At 31.4% G+C, this 22398-nt stretch overlaps 1 protein-coding gene across 1 annotated transcript in view; it reads right to left on the bottom strand.

Annotated features, from left to right (window-relative positions):
• Nucleotides 1-529: 529 nt before the first annotated feature.
• Nucleotides 530-22398, bottom strand: part of LOC145329551 (uncharacterized) — a 151614-nt gene continuing 129745 nt past the window's right edge. The window contains exons 31-52 of the mRNA XM_080173823.1: nt 21847-21949; nt 21380-21447; nt 20988-21110; nt 20520-20638; nt 19627-19700; nt 19043-19088; nt 17369-17488; nt 16691-16788; nt 16160-16282; nt 10749-10823; nt 10321-10433; nt 7647-7764; nt 7172-7232; nt 6724-6798; nt 6519-6601; nt 6236-6317; nt 5645-5736; nt 5221-5275; nt 4512-4589; nt 4005-4305; nt 3862-3902; nt 530-3686 (exon numbers count right to left, since the gene is read on the bottom strand). Of these exons, the coding sequence (XP_080029949.1) occupies nt 3393-3686; nt 3862-3902; nt 4005-4305; nt 4512-4589; nt 5221-5275; nt 5645-5736; nt 6236-6317; nt 6519-6601; nt 6724-6798; nt 7172-7232; nt 7647-7764; nt 10321-10433; nt 10749-10823; nt 16160-16282; nt 16691-16788; nt 17369-17488; nt 19043-19088; nt 19627-19700; nt 20520-20638; nt 20988-21110; nt 21380-21447; nt 21847-21949 (2342 nt within the window). The 3' untranslated portion in view covers nt 530-3392. The remainder of the gene's footprint in view (nt 3687-3861; nt 3903-4004; nt 4306-4511; nt 4590-5220; nt 5276-5644; nt 5737-6235; nt 6318-6518; nt 6602-6723; nt 6799-7171; nt 7233-7646; nt 7765-10320; nt 10434-10748; nt 10824-16159; nt 16283-16690; nt 16789-17368; nt 17489-19042; nt 19089-19626; nt 19701-20519; nt 20639-20987; nt 21111-21379; nt 21448-21846; nt 21950-22398) is intronic.

The following is a 22398-nucleotide window of genomic DNA, read 5'->3' as shown; positions in this document are numbered from 1 at the left end:
CTGAATTAAAAACTGAGGATATCTTAGGCAATGGCCAATGGGGTTAACTTCATTATCGAAAGGTTGATTCTTTCTCAAAGCCACTCAACTTCCTTGAACATCGGACACTTTTTTGCGACTTCAGGCTAGTCAAAGCTGCAAAATTAAGTCATCCGTAGCAGCTAAAAATGTGTTTGGCAGAGGCAGAGGTCGTGAATTTAATTAATTCCATTCGAAATTGCTAAAAAATTGAAAATTAAATATTTTTTTTGGCGTAATAGTTTGTTTTGTACTGTTACTAAAGAGAAGTGGGTAAGAAAGGGGGGGGGGGGGATAAGGAAGTGAGCTATGGGGAAATTTTCAAATAAAGTTGTTTGTCAGAATACTGTTCCCTGGGCTGAGGCACAAGGCCTTGGGAGTTTTAAGGTAATTGCTGATGGCTTAGGTTGGGTAAGAATTAGGGTGGCTTGAGCTAAGGTTGCCTGAATTAGTTTTAAACTACTTTTTATCTAAATATTGTATAGCTGCATACTAAAAAAAACACTTTTATATCGGCCAGTATGAATATATTTGACAAAACCATAATTCTTATTTACACTTTTTACATAATAAATAAATAAAAAATAATGAAAAATAAAATATAAGAGAGCTAAAAAGTTTTGAAATGATCGAAAAACATAAGCTGCGTATTTTTTGTTGCAATATTTTGTTATATCTTGGTTAAGTTATAAATATGATAAATATATCAATAATAATAATAATAGCGATAATAATGCCCTTTCAAAACTCTGTAACTATCAAAAAATAATAAAAAATACAGTACATTTCAGTAATAAACAATAAGTCATTTTACTAAAAAATAGAAAAAAAATTTTTTCTTCTAATTTTTGATAAAATATGTTACTCGAAATAAATAAAACTAAATGTAATTAATGAGAATATAACATCTAACAGGGAACTAACTATGCACAGCAGCAGAGCACAAACATTAACAAATCTTGCAAACAATAAGACAGCACAGTCAATATTGGCCCAGTTAGGACAAACAAAGACTATTTATTAATTATAATTATCATATTCTAATTTTAATTTTCAGACCCTCTAATTGTTTGAAATAAATTAAAGAATTTTAATAAATTGTCTTTCAAAGTCATAACTGTAATTAAATACAAGTTTAACATAATAGATGATATATCACAAACAAATATAAAATTAAATATGTACAATGTAAAGGTTGATGGCTTTATATAGAAGTAAATTTAAAAATGAATACAATCACACTAAACTAAAAATTTAAGAAAACATACGAAAACTAGATTTGTAACTCTTTAAGTTTAGCAATGTAAATCTGTTTTCTGTATTATAATTTTTTTGTGTAAAATGTTTTTGTATTATTATTTTAAAAATAAGATTATGTTAAACTTGTGTTTAATCTGAAAGAAAATGATCACACACTGAAATTAAAAAGTCTCTAAGGAAAAATGTCATTGTTACTCTAAAAATCAATTTTGATTTGTGTAAAAATTTGTTATTTTCTTATTTTTCTTAGAGACGTAAAGACATGCTTTTTTAGCATTTATTCATTTGGCACAAAATATATATTTAACTTTTGTTTTTATTTAACTAAATTAACTGATTGATTGACAAATAGTTCAAATCTGAAAACCAACAATAAATCATTTATGATTGCAACTTACAAATTTTTGCACATCCGAATATTTTTAATATAAAGTGTTTTGCACGGATTTTTTTTGAGAGATTCATTTCAAGCAAGTTTTGGGGGGGAAGAGATTTAAAGGATAATTAGGTATGGGTTGAGGACAGGAGCAAATAATAGGAAAGCAAGTTGCTGTTTTTATGTCATACTTTTAAGCTTGGAAAAGGAAAAAAATAATGCGCAAATTGAATTGCAATTTTTTTAAAACTTTTTCACACAAGTAATCAAATATAAAAATCAATAATCTGAACAATTGGTAAGGTTAAAATATTTTTTTTAACACATAGCTCAATATCTACAAAATTGCATTACAATTGTGAATAATTACACATTTTTTGCCAGAATAAAACTTTTATTTTGAGATTTATAGAAAGGAATAAAATGATATAAGGCAGTAAATATTAACAAGGATAAAAATAAACGGAGTTATTTGACCAATAGAGACTTCGTTTTCAGGATTTAATAAGAAAAAAAGTCTTGGCCTCAAACTTTATCCAAAAGTTTTATTTTCATAATTTTGAAAAAAGACTTCCGTTGGACAAAAGGTGAAGTAAAGACTGATTATCAAACATAATGGCACACTAGGAGAAACAAAATGATATGATTATAGGTAAAATATTATAAAGACACTTTGTAATAGAATATGCACTGATGCAGAGTCTTTATAAATGGAAATACATTATTTTATATAAAATAAATATTATATTATATAAATAGACAAATAGAATTCAACTCAAAAAGATTAAAATTTAAGTTGATTTTTATTTGATAATAATACTTTGATTATAATGCCCTAGAAATATTGATTAATAATAAAATCTAAACTAAATTATTTAAAATTGGGCTATTTTTTCAGACTTGTTTTTTTGGGAGGGGTTTAGGAGCTTTTCAAATATTGATTTGGATCTGTCTTAAGAACAATTTAAAATCAATGTCCAAAATTTTGGCTGAAATATAGAGGAATACTGGATCATATGTGTATGTAGATTATTTGTGGAGTAAATAAAATAAATAGATAAATATGATTGTTAATTGACTATCACAATATTACAGATAAGTTGGAGTAAAGGTAGTCATTATGTAACCTAAAAGCAATGCAATGAAACTGTAGACAGTAGCTGTATTTTTGTACAAAAGGAAAAACATGCAACATTTACATAAAAATACTTAGTAATTCCCAAAGGTGTCATCTGAAGTAAAAGTTGTTTACCTATTGGGTAAATTTCTTAAAAATTCTGTTACGATATTTAGCTTTTTGTACATTTAGTTTTATAATCAACATGCTTTCTTTTGTAATCAAATTACATATTAACTACTATCTTCATGTTATAAAGTGCTTTTGGGTCATCTTAGGTAAACCTAAAAATACTATAAAGGCAGTACTGTTTACGAGTCAATTGGTTGATATTAAAAGACTAGAATTGATAGATAATGCCCTTGTTATTGTGAACTAATATTTTTTTAATAGAAACAGCACAAAGTTCCATATCAGAGCAACGTTTGGCGATTCGATTATAATAAATTTACAATTTTTAAATCATTTTTTTCTTTCTTCAAAACACATTTCTGAATTGTCAAAAAATGTAAAGAAACAACAAATTAATTGCATTTTTTTAATATGGGGGAATAAAACAAAGTTGAACAAAATTTTGTTATCTTTTACAATTGGTCTTTTTTCTATTTTAAAATTATCACTTTATAGGCCAAAAATATCAGACAAATTTGGTAGCCTCAAACTTGGAAAATTAAACAAAGGCCTGTTTTGGCGGTTTGTGTTTCCTGGGGCTGGAACGGGGACTCCCTGGACAGGAACTCCGGCTCCAGCGGGTATAGGACCTCCAACTAGGACTGGCGGGGCTCCGGGTGGCGCGTTGGGAGGCGGCAGGGGGGCAACATTGTTTATAATTGGTCCAGTGGCACCCGGGGTTCCAATTGGAACTCCTTGGCTGTTGACAAGGGGCACTCCTTTGGGAATTCCTCCTGGAGGAACCTAAAAAGTTTAACTCGTTAGATGAATTATCAATATGAAGGCAGAATTATACGTTACAATTGTAAATAATCATGATAAACTTCAAATTATATATAAATCTTTTACTGTTTTAGTTGTTTAAAACGAAAAGACTGTTTACATAATAACTACAGCAAAAAAATGAGTAAAAAGTTACCTGTACGCTAGGAAGAATATTTGATTTTGGTCCTCGAGAACCTAAAAAGTAACAAATTATATGTAGATTTTTCATGATATTCTTAAATCAAATACAATAGTTCACAACAAAAATATGGTACCACCAATACAATATGTTTGTACCTGGTCCTGATCCGAAAAAGCTTGCACCTCCAAGCCTTAGCGGCGGCCTGGGCGGATTTGGCGCAATTGGTGGTCTGTTTGGTGACAGCGGTCTGGATGGTGTTAATGGAGCCCGTGGCGGGACTAGCGGAGCTCGGGGCGGCACAGGCGGCGGCGGGGCGGTCAGGCTTCCCTCAGGCTCTGGTGTGTTGAGGGCAAATGAACACTGGGTCTTGCAGATGTTGTCGCGCCGGACGGCTTCTACGCCAACCTCGGCGATAAGCTGGCGACAGTTGTTAACACGCAAGGATTGACATTCAGCCTAAAAAGTTACAATTTTAAGATTTAAAACAGACAATATTTAGCTTTGAGAATATAGAAGCTTGAATAACTAATGTATATATACCTAAGTCTTAAGTTTTCTTTTTAAGGTATAATTTTTTTTAAATAAAAAAAAAGCCAATAGAACTCAAAACTAGTAACAAATATTGTAATATTTCTAAAACCAAAATTACAAATATTACTTACGTTTTCCTTCGTACATGTACAAGATGTACAAGGAGATATTCTTCTGGAAGAACCAAGTGGTATATCAATGCCATCAACCTACAAAGAAAAAAATTAAAAACTACTCCATGATTAAAGTAAAACAATAGAGGGGGTAGTTGTTAAATAACTGTAAGTCCCTACCTAGTAACCCCTGTGCCGACATTCAATTAGGTCTTTGAATATTAGACAATAGAGTCGCAAATATTAACACAGCCAAGTCGCTAAAAAAGAGCAGTAAGCAATTTGCTAGCAGACGAAAAAGGTTCCCAACACTGGATCTAGGTATTTATCTGAGTTTTACATCTATACTTATTTTATATCATGATTAAAGTAAATCCATGCATGTTTTTTTGCTGCTGAAATAAATCCCCCCTACCCTCTACCCCAAGGACATTATTTTTTCTTTGGAGGAGGGTTGGTAAAATCTCAATAGGAGTTTCAGATTTTAAGGGGGGGGGGGGTATTACTTTTTAACCCCAACCCTTCCTTTAGACGGCTTTTTTACCATTTTCATCGTGTAAAGGGGGAGTTGTGGCGGAGTGAAGTAAATTGTTAAGCCCCTTTCCTGGATTGTATAATCCCCCCCCCCCCCCCCCAAACACGTCCCAACTTTATCCCTGAAAGTTGATCCCATGTGAAGACCACGGACACGCTTCAAAAAGATATTGACTCTAAAAATAAAACTCACCTTGCACTTGTGGGTTTCTTCTGTCCACAAATTCAAATTTATTTCAGGCAGATTTCTAGAAAAATATTTTAAATTAAAAATAAAATCAATCGTGTTCTATAAAGCAGTAAGTTTTTTGTCTGAAGCATATGATAAGTACTAAAACTTTTGAGTTATTTATTTTAGGTAAGCTTCACATAGGTTCTGTCATAGTTTTATTTTATTCTATCTTCAGATTTAAGTTTTGGGATGGTTTTCAGCTATTTTCCTAGCCCCATCCTGTACTGCCTCTTCGAATACAGAGCCCCGTTGATAAGGATATTTAATTTATATTTGAATATATTTTATGTTTATACTTGAATTTCCCGAATCTATTGAACTAGAAATTAACAAAGTTATATATCTCTGAAATTGCCATGCCGCAAAAAAAATGTTCCAAACTGACCTGCAGGGAACTCTTTCATTCAAGAACTCGTGAGGTTGATCAAACACAGATTTCTGAATCTTATCAACAACATCACAATTCTCACAAATAACCTAAATCATAGAAAATCAGGTAAAGATAACAAGGATGACAACATTCATAATTAGAGAAGTGTGAATTCAGAGCAGATGTTTAGTAATCAAGAGGAGAGGGGGTAAAATACAGAGAGAGAGAGAGAGACGAGATGCTAATAGATAATAAAACACGAAACATATATATTAAAAAGAGTTGGCCCGGATACATATTATGCCTGATATTGAATTAGCAAAAAAAAATTTTCTTCATAAAATGTTGTATTTATTATACAAAAATGCCTGTCTTTACGTCGGTAAGTGTTTCTTACTTATTTCTATATAATACCAAGAATTTAAAGCCATTAAACAATTACGAGTTATTTGTAAGACTTTGAACTAAAGGTCCCATTAACCATGATAAAAGGCACCGCTTACTTTCAGGCAAAGGCATTGTAATAGATAAAGAAAATAATACCTGTATAGAATTTTGATTGAAATGCATCTTGAATATCCCAAGAAGAATTTAAGATTGATTTACCTTAGCAAGAGTGATCTTTCTAATTTCAGTAAGCTGGGCTTCTGTAAATTTTACTGATGCTTCAGATGTCTCATACCAAAATCTTAAAAGAAATTCAAAATCTATTTACATCTAGGGATAGGTCCATAGGCAAAAAAAAATCACAGTTTCAAAACGGCTATACTTTGTAAAATTGTATAAATCGTTCCTCCTTCACCTTATATTATATGTATTTGTTGCTTTTAAAAATAAATAAAAGTGCAAAAAATGTGTTGTTATCATTTAAAACTAAGTAAAATTTTACCTGTCACATTTCTTAACATTCTGGAATTGAATGCCAATAATACAGGCAAAGGTTGGACCTACCAAAGCTCCTTTCAATGGAACCTAAATATAAAACAAAATAACAAGGAAATTCTTATCATAAATATTTGATTTAAGGAAAAGGCTAAGCCATTAATATTTAGAATGTTTGAACCAAAAACAGACACATATGCTAAATAACATACCTCACTCAAACCTCCAGTGAATAAATCAATATCTTCTACTGAGTAGTAAATTTGTTTCAACCTTTTAATCACATCCTAAAAGTTTAGAAATTATTAACTTCATTTCATATAAAAAAAGACATTTCAATGAATGTAGATGTAACTGCGGTGAGCCGCAGTTCTTCTACACACCGCTACATCTGCCAATCGACAATCTGAAGCCACCAGTAAGCAGCCGAACATCTAATGCTGTGGTAAAATTGAAGCTGCCGCCACAAAACAGGCAAAAGTTCTTGTTTCAATAAATTTAGGCCATATCTATCCAAACCGGCTGCCGAGCCTTGATTTTTACTGATTGATCTTTTTTATATATGTAAAAGGAAAGAGGGATAGCTAACAAAAAGGGGATATGTATGCAAAGATAGACATTAAAGAAAATTTCTGATTAAAATTGTAATTAAAAACATACCTGGTTAATTTCTTTACTAAGGTCATCAAAATTGTGAGCTCTCTTCAAATTACAAGCAACCCTGAAAATTTTTTATATCAATAAAGTGGTTTGTTTTCATCGTGCATGTGCAGAGGATTTTCAGGGGTCAACAATAAAGAATACTTAGAGATGTGCAAAAGAATTTATCAAAGGTAATATAAAAAGCAGTATATTTAACAAAAATTTTGTCTGGGAGGTTCTACTATCCCCTCTTTACACACCAAAGACGCGCGTACAAGGGGAGGTAGATGCGGTTTGATAGAAATAATCCCCCCCAAGGATAAAATTAAAAGATTTGACACCCTCACTCCCATGACAACTTTTAAAAAAAAGACGGGGTGTCATAGGAACTGCACAATTTTTGAAGGGGTATTACCACTTACTTATACTTACTTTACTCCCCCCTAAAAACAAATAAAAAAAAGCTTGGACGTCGTTACTATAAAATTTGTACCTGTATTCATTATAAGATTTGAGCCCATGATCTCTGCCTCTCTGGATGTTGAGAGCTGCAAGATCAAGTCCAGATTTAGGAATATTCTTCTCCTCAAACAAATGGTTGGTCACCTCCCCTAATAAAGAGTACATTTTTAATTACTTAGGTTAGCCTATGAGTTGAGGTTTACTAAGTCTTCCTAAGCCTTTATATCCACGCAAAGCTAAAGAAATCCTAACTTATAGGCTGAAATTTTATTGCTTAATATCTTTTTATACTAAATTACCTAACCCATCAAAACAATAAGTTAATACATTTCACAGTTAGGGAGTTGAATCCATTTTTATAGAAGCAGAAATATAATCTATGATTATGGTTTGGACCCTCTAAAACTGTAATCTACCCTTCAACTTTCCCCTCTCTTGGTGAAGATATCTTCAACGCCGATACGATTTTTGAAATATAAGATTCCACTTTTGTCTCTCTTGTTGAAGATATCTTCACCAAGAGAGGGGAAAGTGGAATCTTAAATTTCAAAAATCGTATCGGCGTTGAAGATATCTTCACCAAGAGAGGGGAAAGTGGAATCTTACATTTCAAAAATCGTATCGGCGTTGAAGATATCTTCACCAAGAGAAGGGAAAGTAGAATCTTACATTTCAAAAATCGTATCGGCGTTGAAGATATCTTCACCAAGAGAGGGGAAAGTGGAAAGGTAGATTACAGTTTTAGAGGGTCCAAACCATAATCATAGATTATGTTTCTGCTTCTATAAAAATGGATTCAACTCCCTAACTGTTTCAGAGAACTTACAAAACAGTCCTCTGATGGTATTTTGTTGTGACTCCCCCCATCCCCCTTTCCTTCCCAACCATCCCAAAACAAACTTGTATTTGTTGTTTGTAAATACACACATATCATTTTCGAAAAGTATATACTTTCCGGAAGCCAATCTTTATGAGGAAGGTATTTTTAGAAAGGAGAAAATCTGTAGAAAACACCCATGTAAATTAGAAAATCCGCAGAAATCATTTTTAAAAGTTATTGGCAAACATTTGCAATGTTAATTTGCAAAATTAATTTTATGCCCTAAATGACATATTCTGAAATAAATCTTTTATGAAAGTTTATTATCTTTGAGTTTAGGACATGCTTAAGACGTAAAAAATATTTTCAGTGTTACTTTTTTGCCCTACATGTGAAAAAAGGCATTTCTCACATTTTATTATAGAAAATTGCATATAAACAAAATAATAATTTTTTTCTACAGTCAACACAAAAATTGGCATAAAATCTTTCATTTTAAATGTAAAAGTCAGATAAAGAATCCTTTTTAGAGCAAATATAGTGCAAAAAGTAACCAAGACGTTTTAGCAAAGTATGAATATCTAATGAAATAGATACTTTTAAATTTTGATATACATATCAGATAAAAATATATAAAAAAAGAGATCAAAAACTATAAAACAAGGTATATATTTTTTTCACTCTGTCACTGAATAAAGAGCACTTTAAGGTTTGATTTTAACCAATGCAGCACTTAAACACTCATTTTTCAAGGTAAATAAACAAAATAAATGCAATTATACAATTAAGTCAGTTTAATAATACAGTAAGCCTTTTTGTAGCAATTTTTTGTTGTTGAAATAATTCTTTATTTCTATAATAAATTGTATTAAAATCTAATGATTTGAAAATTCGTAATTAAGAACTTCATTTTTACACTGTTTTGACATATAAATTACAAAGAAAAATATTAAATCCTTTAAGTTTGAATATAACTTTATATATTTACATAATAAAAAAATTAAAATTGTTAAAGATTAAAAAAAAGATAAAAATAAGTAATTTTTAAAATCATTTTGTGTCGTCTTCATAAACTATTTCCCCTTTTATATTTTAGTCTGGTAGAATTCATAATTATAAATAACCTTTCTTGAGCATATATATGTTTTATTGAAATTAATTATAAGAATGTAAAACATTTTTTGATTGATTTAATATTAACAATTCACCTAACATTTTGTTATTTTACTTTTTTTTGAAACTCTTTTATTCTTATTAATAATTCTATTTAACACAAATAGCTCATAGGGAGTTGATAACCTTTATTTCTTGCTTTGTATTCTAATCAGGTATTTTATTTGACTAAATTTTTTAAAACTATTCAGCATGCATGTTTGTGTCAATAATGAAGACATTACGGGTTTTTATGTACAAAAAGTTGTTTTAAAGCAAGAAAAAAAATATAATCTTTCTAGTAACGAATATACAATTTCGTAGTTTTATATATGTCTGTATTTTGGTTTCTAAAAAAAGTACTATACCAACAAACATGCATGCCTGAAAATTAGTTTCAATATTCGTATTAAACAGGAAAAAGAAACTAAGTCGTCGTTATAATTATTGTTTGTTATTTTTGGTGTAAGGTTTTTTTTAATGAAACATTTTTGGATCTCGTGAATTCGATTTCTGCGGATTTTCTGGTTGCCAGAAATGAAATCTACACATCTTTTTTAGCTAGATGGCATTTGTCTGGTTAAGATTGGATAAAAATTTCTTTGGTTGGTTAAATTTAATAAGTGTGTACAATCGTAAGAAGACAAATCTAAAGTGCATCCTTCAAAACCCCATTAATATGGCAAGGACAAACACCTATCCAAATTTCTTTAGCATAAATATCTAATATTACCTGAGATAAACTGATCTTGATTTTCCATTGGTGTACTAACCAAACCTCTCATCATCTCATCAATCATCTCAGATTCATACAACATGTCGGGGTTGAAGAAACCATCACGCAACCTAGCAAATTAGAAAATAATAAACCTATATTTTATAATTTTCTTTTCTGTTTAAAAATGAAAAATCACATGAAAACATGAATGTTTTTATACAACATGTAATAAACAGACTTGATATAAGTAAGTGTTTAAGTTTTATCAAAATTAATATCTAATAAATAAACCTTAGATAGTTTATTTGGCGAAGAAGACAATTGCCACTATCACTTTTAAAAATAAATTTAAAGCATAATTGGTACAAATGTAATGCCTATAAACATAAATCTTTCATAGCATGCTGTATTTGTATCAATTAAAAAAATGATATATTATTTACCTGATATGTGAGTCCATTTCTTTGAACTGGGGCGTCATTCTTGTCAACATAGGACGAATCAGGGAATGACCAAATCTAAAAAATGTCATATGATAAATAAGAATAGTAACTAATTGGCTTGGATTATATAACATCATAGGCCATTTGTCAATTATTGTTAATTAAATGTATATTACTTGGTCAATATACATTTAATCTTTAAAACCATAAGTTTTTTAGAGCCTTCCTGAAAGATACATACCTACAACTAGAGCTGTTCTAGACATCTTAACTAACATTCAGAAATAAAAAAAAATTCTAGATGACCTAGCTGAAGTCCTGAAGATTTAATGCTATTTTTTTTGCTTGTTTTACAAAAATAATTGGTAGATAACGACGGTTCTGATCTTAGGTGGTCATGTATATAAAAATTTAATTAATCAACGTTGCACATTGTGCAATATATGCACACAAACACACACACACACACACACATACACATACACACATACACACACACACACATACACACACACATACATATAAACTATATACAGGACATCAATTATGATGCACCGACGGACAGTTACAAGTATTAAGAAAACAAAATAGTAACAAACTATTATTAAAGATTTCTTATGGATGATTTCTCTTTAAATTTAAATGTTACTAAGCCTATATCATCACTGTAAAAGAGAGCTTCATCGTTTCTCGTATGTAGGGGAGGGTTCTGTGCTCGCTAAGCAGTTAGAGGGAAAGCACCGTAAATTCAATTAATTTAGAGAATATTAATTCCCTGTTATTTGCTAGAGCAGGACCTATCATAGGTAAATGATTAACAACCCAAAATATAATACACACACACACACACACACACGCAAGTACTCTATGCTACAATTTAAAATAAATGGATTGATAAAACAACTAAAAACTGTTTTTGCACACTATGCTTTGATTAAAAGAAGTTAAAGACAGTGGCGTGCACAGCGAATTACCAAGTGAATGTGAAGCCTTCAGGGGGAGAAAAATAGGTAAGATAGTTCGTCCTTACCTCCTATTTTAGAAAAAAGTGTGGTATGTCAAAGTTGATAAAAATTTACCCTTTTTTAGTTTCATTGGAATATATTACGAGGCTTGTGCATGAAAAGTGACGGGCACGATACACTTCACGACAGAAACCAAATATATATATTTACTTAATCCTTCATTCTTTCTAATAGGCTTGCTTGCTTATTTACCCTGAAGCTACTCATATAGCTTCCCTGTAAACAGTTAACTATCTTGATTACCAAATTTTAATCAAATGCTATTTTTCTAAATTTTGTATTAAACACTAATTGGGCAAAGTTATGAACCAACTGAACTGAATCAGCTGTAATTCTTAAATCTTAATTCTTTTTATTTTTATAATTTATATCTATAATACAAAGTAGAATGATGTCTGTCCGTCCGTCCGTCCGTCTGAAGCTTAAGATCTCGGTAACCACTGAACCGATCGGATTCTACTCTTCAGGGTCCTGTGGTGGTTTTAAGCTATTTTCTTGGAGGGTGGGACACCCCCAACCCCCCCCAAAAATAAAAAATCCCCCCTCTGATTTTTTCTTATGGAGAAGTTAGATTTTTTTCTTATGGAGTAGTTAGTTCACATAAAACTACTGGCGGCAGCACCAGTAGTACCTAATTTTTTATTTAATTACCTCTTAGTGCAAAGCCCCTAGAGGCTAGGGGCGAAGCCGCTAGTTATATTATAATTTACTAGCTGCTACACCCTTAGCCTTCAGGGGCTCTGTAATGGAAGAAAATAGCCTATAACTACCCAAAGGCTTCAATCTAAAACATAAAATTGCCTTAAACCATCCCAGAACCTATGTGTTGCTCCACTAAAAAAGACAAATCAACCAGTTAAGTAGTTATTGAGATATTACTCTTCAGACAAATAAACTTTAATTCTTTTTATAATAGGATTTCAAAAAAACATATAGGGAACAAACCTTAAATTTAAGAAGTTTTAAACATGAAAATATATAACTTTCATATTTATATCATTTAATCCTTATAGATTGTATCTACTTTAAAGAAAAAAAATCCAGGTGCTATTGATTTTTTGATGTAAAATGTATTAATTCTTTATCTCTACTGTAAAATATTTATTTAGAATTTACCCTTACTCAATGGTATTACCCCATTTTATTTTGCCTTACTCTCTTGAACCTAATAATGTTAATTGAGGAACTTTGTATACTATAATAAATGCAACCAAAGTGATTATACAAGATCTATAACTATACAGAGTAGAGTTATCAAGCCTAAGTGAATACATAATGTAATGTTTCTTCAAATCTTGATTTTTATTTATCTCTCTCTGGTACCTAAACTTAAACTCAGTAAAAGTAGTTGGTTTTATTATACATTTATTATACATATATACATTTATTCTCTAATTATTTAAGATATATTACATTCTCATTATGTGTAAATTTAGCAAAGCATTTGATCTAAAGTCAATGAAGCAGCAGCCCAACTTTATGGTGCCATAAAAAAAGACGTCATACTGGCCTAGTAAGGGTCAATCAAAATATTGGTAATTCAGTCTGTGCATTGGCCTATCATTGGTCATTTGTATTGTATGACGTTATTTTTTATAGGCACAATAAAAAGCTTCAATTTAATGATATTCTTCAAGTATCTTGCCTTTGCATTTGTGTTGCGACTTTTAAAAGTAGTACTATTTAGTACTCTACAAGAAAAGCATTCTAAGAATTCAACTTAAGTTCCTGGAAAATGCGATGATTTTTAGATTTGTAATACTTGTTTAAAATACTTTGAGTGCAATATTACTGCAGGTCTCTAGTATAAACACGCAGCTCTATTTATATTTACTGCAATTCGGTAACGGATAAAATGCCCCAATTATCAAGAAGGGTTTAAGAAAGTTCAGATATATGCCTTGTATAAAGAAAATCATTAAAATCAACAAAAAAATTCAGGTTTGAAATTTTTTTCTTCTAAATAATGAAAACTTAATAAGTGAACATTTAGCCTTTTAACTTTTGGGACATAATGCGCCCATACTTGCATTCCCTAATATGAAGTTTGCCCTATGGTGACGGAAGATTTATTATCAAACTAAGATGAACATCACTTGCAACTAATGAAACGCACATTTCAGTTTACATGTGTCCCTCATTGTGTTTATTAGACATGAAGGTGGCCCAAGGAAAGTATTTTTTCCTGTAAATATACTTAAAATAGATCAAACTGCCTACATTATGATTTTTAAGCATGCCATTTGAATAACATATTGTGCTGAGTGAATGAAAACATCATAAATAATTGTTAGAAAAAAATGAACAGTTCTTCAAAGTTTGGTCTTGGACATAAAAGTTTACTGTTCCTTAATTGGTAAACGGGACAAACACATTTATTCTAAAAAACTGAGATAAATAAAGGTAAAAAGAATAAAATTCTATAAAAGTAGTATGTGATCATGTCTTAAATATTTCGTAAATGGTTGGAAGCATTGTACCAGCGATGGTTTATGTATTTTATTAGAAAGAAATTGAAGAACAAATTCTTACTTATCATAAAAGATGATTTTAGGGATCCCCCAGAGGCTAGATCAAACCACTAGTAATAAATAGCCCATAAGAAGTAAGTTTTAATTTAAAATCAAGAATTAATACAAACATTAGAAAACTTGCTTGCCAATATCTCTATAGTATCGGCCAGCATATGCATAAAAATATGCATCGAAAGGCTAAGCCAACTACCTATAAGAAATTCTATACCCGTTTAATCTCTGGTTGGAATTGTTGTTTTTGCACCTTATGATTAATATAAAACATTTAGGGTTGATGCATTATTCTAATGTGCACTATGCTCACAAATAAAGGAGGGCATAAATTTTTTCATTAAGGACAATTCAGAGTTAGAACTTACAGACAAAGGTCGTATAACCAAAAGAGTGAGCTTATTTCATTACTAAATAACATAGGCTCTTAGAAAGATAAGGATTTTTTGACTGTCTTAATTACTTAACCAAAGAACCTACTATATTGAAACATAAATATAGGAAAGATTTATTTTGGCACAAAGATTTAAATCAGGTTAATTAACCCTTACAGATCGGGGGGGGGGCTCCAAGAGCCCCCCCCTCTAGTTTTTTCAATCTCATTTTTTTTGTAGGTAAGATGGAGTGCTGTGACTTCATGACTTTTTAAGTTTAGTAATTATACGTCGGCAAGAGTTGATTTTATTAGGATATCTGGTCTGTGTCGGTCGTGATGTCCGGTCAAAGTCGGTTGGGTAGCACCAAAATTAGAAAAAAATTCTAAAAAAATCTTAATTTCTACATTATGACTTTTGTGTATAAGGAGAAACCTATAATTTTTTTGGTGAATACTTAGATATCAATGACCTTCTGAGAAAAAATGTGTTATGACCGTTTGACCGCTCCCTGACCGACTTTATGACCGATTTTTGTCCGGCTTTTACTACAGACATATATCATGAATATCGTGGCTTCTATTACAGCTAGAGTCCTATAATTTTTTTTGGTAAATCCTTGAGCAACGTCAAACAGATAAAAATATTAATCGGCGCCGCCAACCGCCGTTTTACCGCCGTAACCGCCGAAAATGGCGGTTTCCGTTATTTGCCGTTTTTTGGCGATGATCAGAAAAAGTAATTTTTTTGTTATGAAAAATAAAAGTTCGTCCTAAAATTTGGTCATCCTAGCTGCAAAATTGGCCGCTCTACAGCTGTTTTAAAATTTAGCGGCTGGCCGCTAAAAAGCGGCTAAGGAGCGGCCTGGCTGCTATGACTAGAAAAAGTAATTTTCTCTAAAAATACACATGAACCACCAGAAAAAAATTTTACGTCTTTATCTGTAACAGGAGCCGAGATAGAGGGGGGGGCTCTTGGAGCCCCCCCCCCGATCTATTAAGGTGGGAATTGGGGCCCGAGCTGTAAGGGTTAAAGCAACAAAAGCATAGTCTATGTAAAACTTACTTTGAATTTTTGTAAATTTTCTAGTGTTTAAACTAAACATAACTATCAATACCTATCCATTTATCTCTATACCTAGTAAAAGAGTGATGTATAAAATCAATCACGTGTAGGTTAAATATACAAAGCAAATATAAAGGTATCATGCATAAATAAACATCAACATTATTTGATTATAACAATTTATAACGTTATGCTTAAAAAAGGCAAATAATTTTTTGAAGTTATTTTTAAAAGATAACGAAATTTAACAGCCTTAGAATCTCATTACAAGCAAATTTTGATTTCTTAGGGTGGTTATTTGTTTCATCCCTAGCCTCTATAGGGGGGCGAGGGAGGGGGGTGGGGTCAGAATAATAGCAGAAACTGTAGCTGGACAAAGTGTCTCAAAATCAGCATTGTGACGTCATAAAAATGATGATTACCTGAAAGCAGCCGTTGCGAACTCATTAAAGATAGCAGGGTTGCAGGTTGGGTCATATTCGTTGCTGTATCCCTCGGTTCTTACTCGCAGCCCATACCGGTTCATGGCGTTCAAACCGATAATTCTGATATAAATCATAGCATTAGCTGTTTTAGAATTGAATTGATAATGTTAAATTTCAAGTAAAATGCGATCTAAAAACAAAGTTTGTTAAAAAAATGAAGGAATTGCAATATGGCATTGATTGACTTATGGTTGGTATATATTTTGAAACAGAGGAACTCCACACTCTTTTTTTTTATCTCTATAGCTCTAATAGGATCTGAGATAAAGTTCCGAAAGGGGGCTCGACTTTTAAGTGTTAACAAAATCTTCAGTCAGGCTGGCATACACAGGAGTACAAACAGCGATATGACATGGGAATGTTTGATAACCTTTGATTCCCCACTGTTATATAAATGTTATTGTCAAAACAGCTAGTATTTAATTACTATATTTTTAGGGTTACTATGCTAATATTGATAAATTATACCTGGGTAGAAATTCATTGTAAGTGATGTGTTGATTCATAGCTCCCATAATTCTTCTTCCTTCTTGAAACAATCGTTCATCGTCCCAATGTGTGTTTATCTAAAAAGCAAAGTTGTTAAATATCAATAATACAATAAGTTCAAGAGTAAAGTATAAAGTTTATCCTAGTTTTATGGCATTATCATTGTATACTTTTTTTAATGTAAACAAACTCCATTTTGAGGATTGGTGAAAAAAGTTTATATAATAAAGGCCTTGTGAAAATTATTACGTTTGCCAGCAGTGTCGTGCACAGAGTTTGTCAGGTAAGTGTATTTCTGAAAAGGTTGAAAGAGTGAAAACAGGCCTTTTCAATTTCAAATTTAAGTGTGATATCGACGCGCTTATATACTGAACGTTATTTTTTTTTTTTTTTTAATGTGTCATTCATTGTCCATTGAATTTCTGTTAATTACACTAGTCCCCAAAGTTTTATAATAACGTTTTCTTATTCGTTGGCTTAACAACTTTGGGGACTTTAGTTAATTTTGATTAATTGATCCACTAAGAAAAGTATTTAATCGTTTTATCACTAATTTTAATGTGCAAAAGGAGTCATTTTGTGTATCATCATTGGAAATATATACATCAATTTATCGGCCATTGTCTTATCCCTTTAGATCCCTGGATATTTACTAACCTCTTGTAGTTTGCCAACAATTCTGTTATGTTCTCTGAGGAAGATGGTGTGTAATGCAGCTAAACCTGGCTGTTCACTTGCACGCATGTCTCCTGCCTTGAAACACTTTCCGGATTCAGCCTGCAAATATAAATAAGTTTAATATTCTAATAGCTCACATAAAGAAATACTAAGAATCAGGATTCGGCAGCCGCGCCTCAGCCGATCACAAGCCTCAAATTTAAATGTTGAAAATATGTATTGTCTGTTTGGAAACAGGTTTAGACATCTAGCTATAATATGACGATTTCACGCGGCTGACGCGAAGCTGCCGAGCCCAGCTTATAATTCTTTTGTATATTGTTTGTTACTTTTTTGCTATACAACTACACAAGTTTGCATGCACGTTTGTTATATTAATATAATATTTCAAACATAAGGCTTTGTATCTTTAATAATTCCAATTTATTATAAAAAACTGCAAGGAAACGGGCAGGCAATCTTTAGCTGCAAAAACCCTGCAGCCATTTTTTGCATGTTGAAAAAACTGCATAAACAGTGCAACAGAGTGGTACAAGGTTTATGAGCTAAAGTTGATAAAACAAGAATTATTTCATTATCTAATGCTTTATCATTGTGTGATGTTAATTCTAAAGAACAATTTGTTCTCTAAATGTTTTATGATTTAAATAAAATAGACTTAAAATCACTAAATCTCTCTCAAAAGTAGACTGTTTATTTTTTGTTGCAATGCATAAGTTTATTTTTAGACGTTTTATAAATAATCTTAGAAGATTTATTGGTATAAACTATTGATGAAAACTAACATGCAACACGCCTGAGGATTTAGGGATAATTAAATAGTTTAAATTAGAATTATCAAAGAGTTATTTTATATATGCGATAAAATATTTTTTTAGAAAATTGTGTAAAAATGCGAGTAATGTTTATTATTGGCATAGAAAGTCTGTCATTTAGACAAATCTTAGATTCTATTTAATAAAAAAACAATATAGATTTGATTATTAGACAATTAACCTATTCATCTATCCTTACAAAAAAAAACACCAAAAGTCAAAATGCAAACACATATGTTTAAGCGTATAAATGAAAAACACACAAAAATTGTAAAACCTAAAGAGCATAAAATTGCATATAAATGCGAATGACCTTTCACAGCTTTTTCAGGTTTTGGATATTTCAATTTTTGGGTGGTTAACCAAGATAACCTTTACTAGTATTTACCATACTATAAGATTTATCTCCAGCCTCTAGAGGTGGAGGTCAAGAAAAGGGCCTAAAACCACCCTAAAATAATTTCCAGATCTTTTTTGAAAAGTACAACCAATTCTGGCCTGCATTTTCTGAGATCTTTAGCTTTAGACAAAAAAACCTTACTACTTCATATAATAAGATTCTTAAATTTTAAGTTTCAAATATGAAAACAAAGAAATATTTAATTTAATTTTAGATCTTAATTCGAATGTTTTAAAACTAGAAATTTTAACGCACAATCTAGAAACATCGTACATACATATAAAGTTCAAATGTAAGTGCTTTTAATTTTTCTTACCCTATTCCTCCTATTTAAAGGGTGATATTTCAATTTGCAACGTTTCATTCTTTTTTGTTGAATTTTGATTTATTATATAAACAAGAATAACAAGAACCAAATGTATAAAAAAAATGCTTTACCTTGCATTCTGCGTGGCTATGGGTTGTAGGCATCAATTCTTTACCCCTAAAAATATTAATAATTACGATTTGATAATTAGACTATTATTAGAGTATTAAACAAAAATATTTGTTAAACTACGGTTTCTGTAAAAAATTTAACTTTCAGACTTCTTTTCTTCCTATTGCCTTTGCTTAAACAATTATGCATGTCACTGTAAGACGCTAGAGGTCTCTAGATGCACTTGAAAATGAGAGGTGGGAGGATTTTAAATTTTCCACTTTAAAAAGAAAAAAACATGGAAGAGGAAGAGGGAGGGGGTTTCTAAAAAAGTTTAAAAAGTATATTAGTTATCTATCGCATCGTATTATAAACAGTTTCCCGCTGATATAAAAATGTACAATTATAAGATAAAAAACTAGTTTTGTTAGCCCCGAGATGCTGAAGGCACTGGCTAACAAAACTGGTTTTAATATTATGATTGTACATTTTTATATTCGTAGAAAATGATATAATACGATACATGATTTTTCAGTATGGCTTCGAACCGGTTCTAATCCAGCGGACATTAATCAGTTGCGAAGCCATACTGGAAAATGTCTACCTTGGGTGTCCTGGAAGTGTCATGTTCAGCCGACCTCCAATAAACTCTCTCAGATTATCTCCATCACAAATATTCTAAAATCAGGATAAAAATTTAATTATCCATACAGATAAATAAGGAAATAACATTAACATACCCAGTGAGGAAGGGTACATTGGATTGTAAATTACACTGGTACCATTAACACATTGTCTTATTAGTTGGCACAAAAACTTTGTGTACTTTTATTATATCTTGATTGGTTGGTGTCCTAACTTTTAAACAATAATTCAAATTCAATTTTATTCATCATCATTGAGGATGTACGTCAATTTCTGGACCATTATATTATCCCAAGCAAAACAAAATCGTCAAATTCAAACAAAAAGACACGGATCTACTGCAGTTCACGGTAAAATATTGCTGGTAACGAATATTGCCAAAAATCTATGAATTTTAAAGGCTGCTAGCTGCCAAACGGCTGAACGTACAGATCATGCCCGCACACTGTTTTAAGCGGCATAAAAAGGTCTACAAATAATCTGGAATAGCCATAAATCAATAGGGCATAATTATCGCGCAGTGCAGAGAAATGCGAAAAAAGGCCTATTTTACGCGTTTTTTCTTCAGTGAAGCTTTCCCTGTGCATCATTGGATCTTGGCTATTCCAGATTATTTGTAGGCCATCTTATACCGCTTAAAACAGTGTGCGGGCATGATCTGTACGTTCAGCCGTTTGGCAGCCAGCAGCCTTTAAAATTCATAGATTTTTGGAAATATTGCTTACCAGCAATATTTTACCGTGAACTGCAGTAGATCCAAAGACACAATATATGCTTTTAAAGTTGAGAGAAGATTATTTTTAATACTAACCTATCCCTGGAACATAAAGAAAAAAAAAAAAAATTTCTTGCCTGTCCATAAATTTGGCTGCTGTCTACAAAAGCTGTATCCTGGTTGACCTGTTCTCTCGGCCCTAACCTCTGCTGACCCGGCAGTGACCGCGTGAAGGCTATGCAGTGCGGCTGTCCTGTAGTCATATCATAATAAGTTATGGAGTAGGTTAATAATAGTCTTTTTGTTTAACTATAGAATACTATAGGTTACTATAAACTATTTAATAAAGTTGAAGAAAACATTATATAAAGACTTTAAAGTTGTGTTAAAATATTATTTTAAGGTATACCCAAAGGGGGAAATAAATTTAAAACAATATATGGGGGGAAGATAAAAAGGTCGTCAATTCTACTAAGTGTTGCCCCACAACTATAGCTGAAATTCACGCACAAGTTTCGTAATTTTCCCCCCCGTATTGATTTAGTTGCTGGTATAAGCTGAAAAGTAACATTTTTAGATTTTTCTATATTTATTGTAATTTCCTGAAGTTGAGTTGACCGCGGGGAAGTAGGGGTCATTCCTTGGTACAGGGATGGGCCAGCACTCTGGGTGAACTGTTTGGCTCGAGTCACATGCACGGCAGTCAAGAATTATATTGTGGATACCCTGAAAATTCATTCATAACAATTTGAATTTTAAAACTATACGAAATGCCTATTTTTTAAAAATAAGTTAGGTGTCGAAAAGCAATTGGACTTATCATATTATTTTACTATTACTATATTTTTGGAATTGTGTAAAGTTAAACACTGTATAATCAAATCTAAATATGTAATATTTATTCATAAGAGGTTATTTCAGATTTCAAAATGAGATGACTTTCATATATTACTCTAACGCCTAAACGTTTGTGATGCATGTTGTTATGAATGTTCCTTGTTGACAGGAGTAAGTGTGATGTCATGATCCAAGAATTGTCCATACTGCATCAGAGCCAGAGTATACCTGAATAGTTATTTATCGCATCGTATTATAAACAGCTTTTCACGGATATCAAAATTTAAAATTATAAGAATAGAACCATTTTTTTAGCTGTGAGATACCAAAGACAAGGGGTAACAAGAATGGTTTTAATATTTCTATTGTATACATAAAATCGTAGAACCGTTTCTAATGCAGCGGATATTAATCGGTTTCGAAGCCATACTGGAAAAATTTAAATATTGAGTTTTCAAGGAAACCAGGACCTTTAATTCTTATATCTTAATCAATAGTCAATTAGATATGACTAAATTATAGGCCAATACACAGACTAAATTACCAATGGCAGTCCAGTATACATACATACAGTAAACAAACAAACGAGTAAATTTATTTTTAATTTATCTTAAAAATTTGTGCTACCTGGGATGAAGATGTGAAACATCAGCATGGACAACTATGGAGACTAGTCGAGGCGAGGGGAGGGGCTTTCCACCCACTGAACGAAATCTTGGTCGGGAAATTGCTGAAATAAAAAAGTTATCATCATTATAATTTATGTATATTTATTACACTACAAACGTAGTTTATCCTTATTAATTTTCAAATTTTATTTAATTATTTACTCTAAAAGATGATAAACATTACAGTATATTTTGTGATAACTTATATTTTAATAGTATGATAATTTTTTTTCTATTTTCTGTATTTACTTTTTTGTAAGGACAATTTTGTTGCTAAGGAAACACTGTAAAACAATATAAGTCGCAAAGTTTAAAATAATTTTCAACAATTATGAGAGATAATTACTCTTTTTATCTTTGGAATAAGCTTAAATTGTAGTAAGTCAGGATTTCAAAATATCATTTGATGCAGGAAGGAAGGGGACAATGTGCTGTTTTTTTACACTAGTCCCTGAAGTTTTATTATAACGTTTTCTTATTCGTTGGCTTAACAACTTTGTGAACTTTAATA

This window comes from Acartia tonsa, chromosome 10 (genome assembly GCF_053477335.1).
Source record: "Acartia tonsa isolate MP-2025a chromosome 10, ASM5347733v1, whole genome shotgun sequence".
Lineage (NCBI taxonomy): Eukaryota > Metazoa > Arthropoda > Copepoda > Calanoida > Acartiidae > Acartia > Acartia tonsa.
This window is presented reverse-complemented; position numbering and strand designations above follow the sequence as displayed.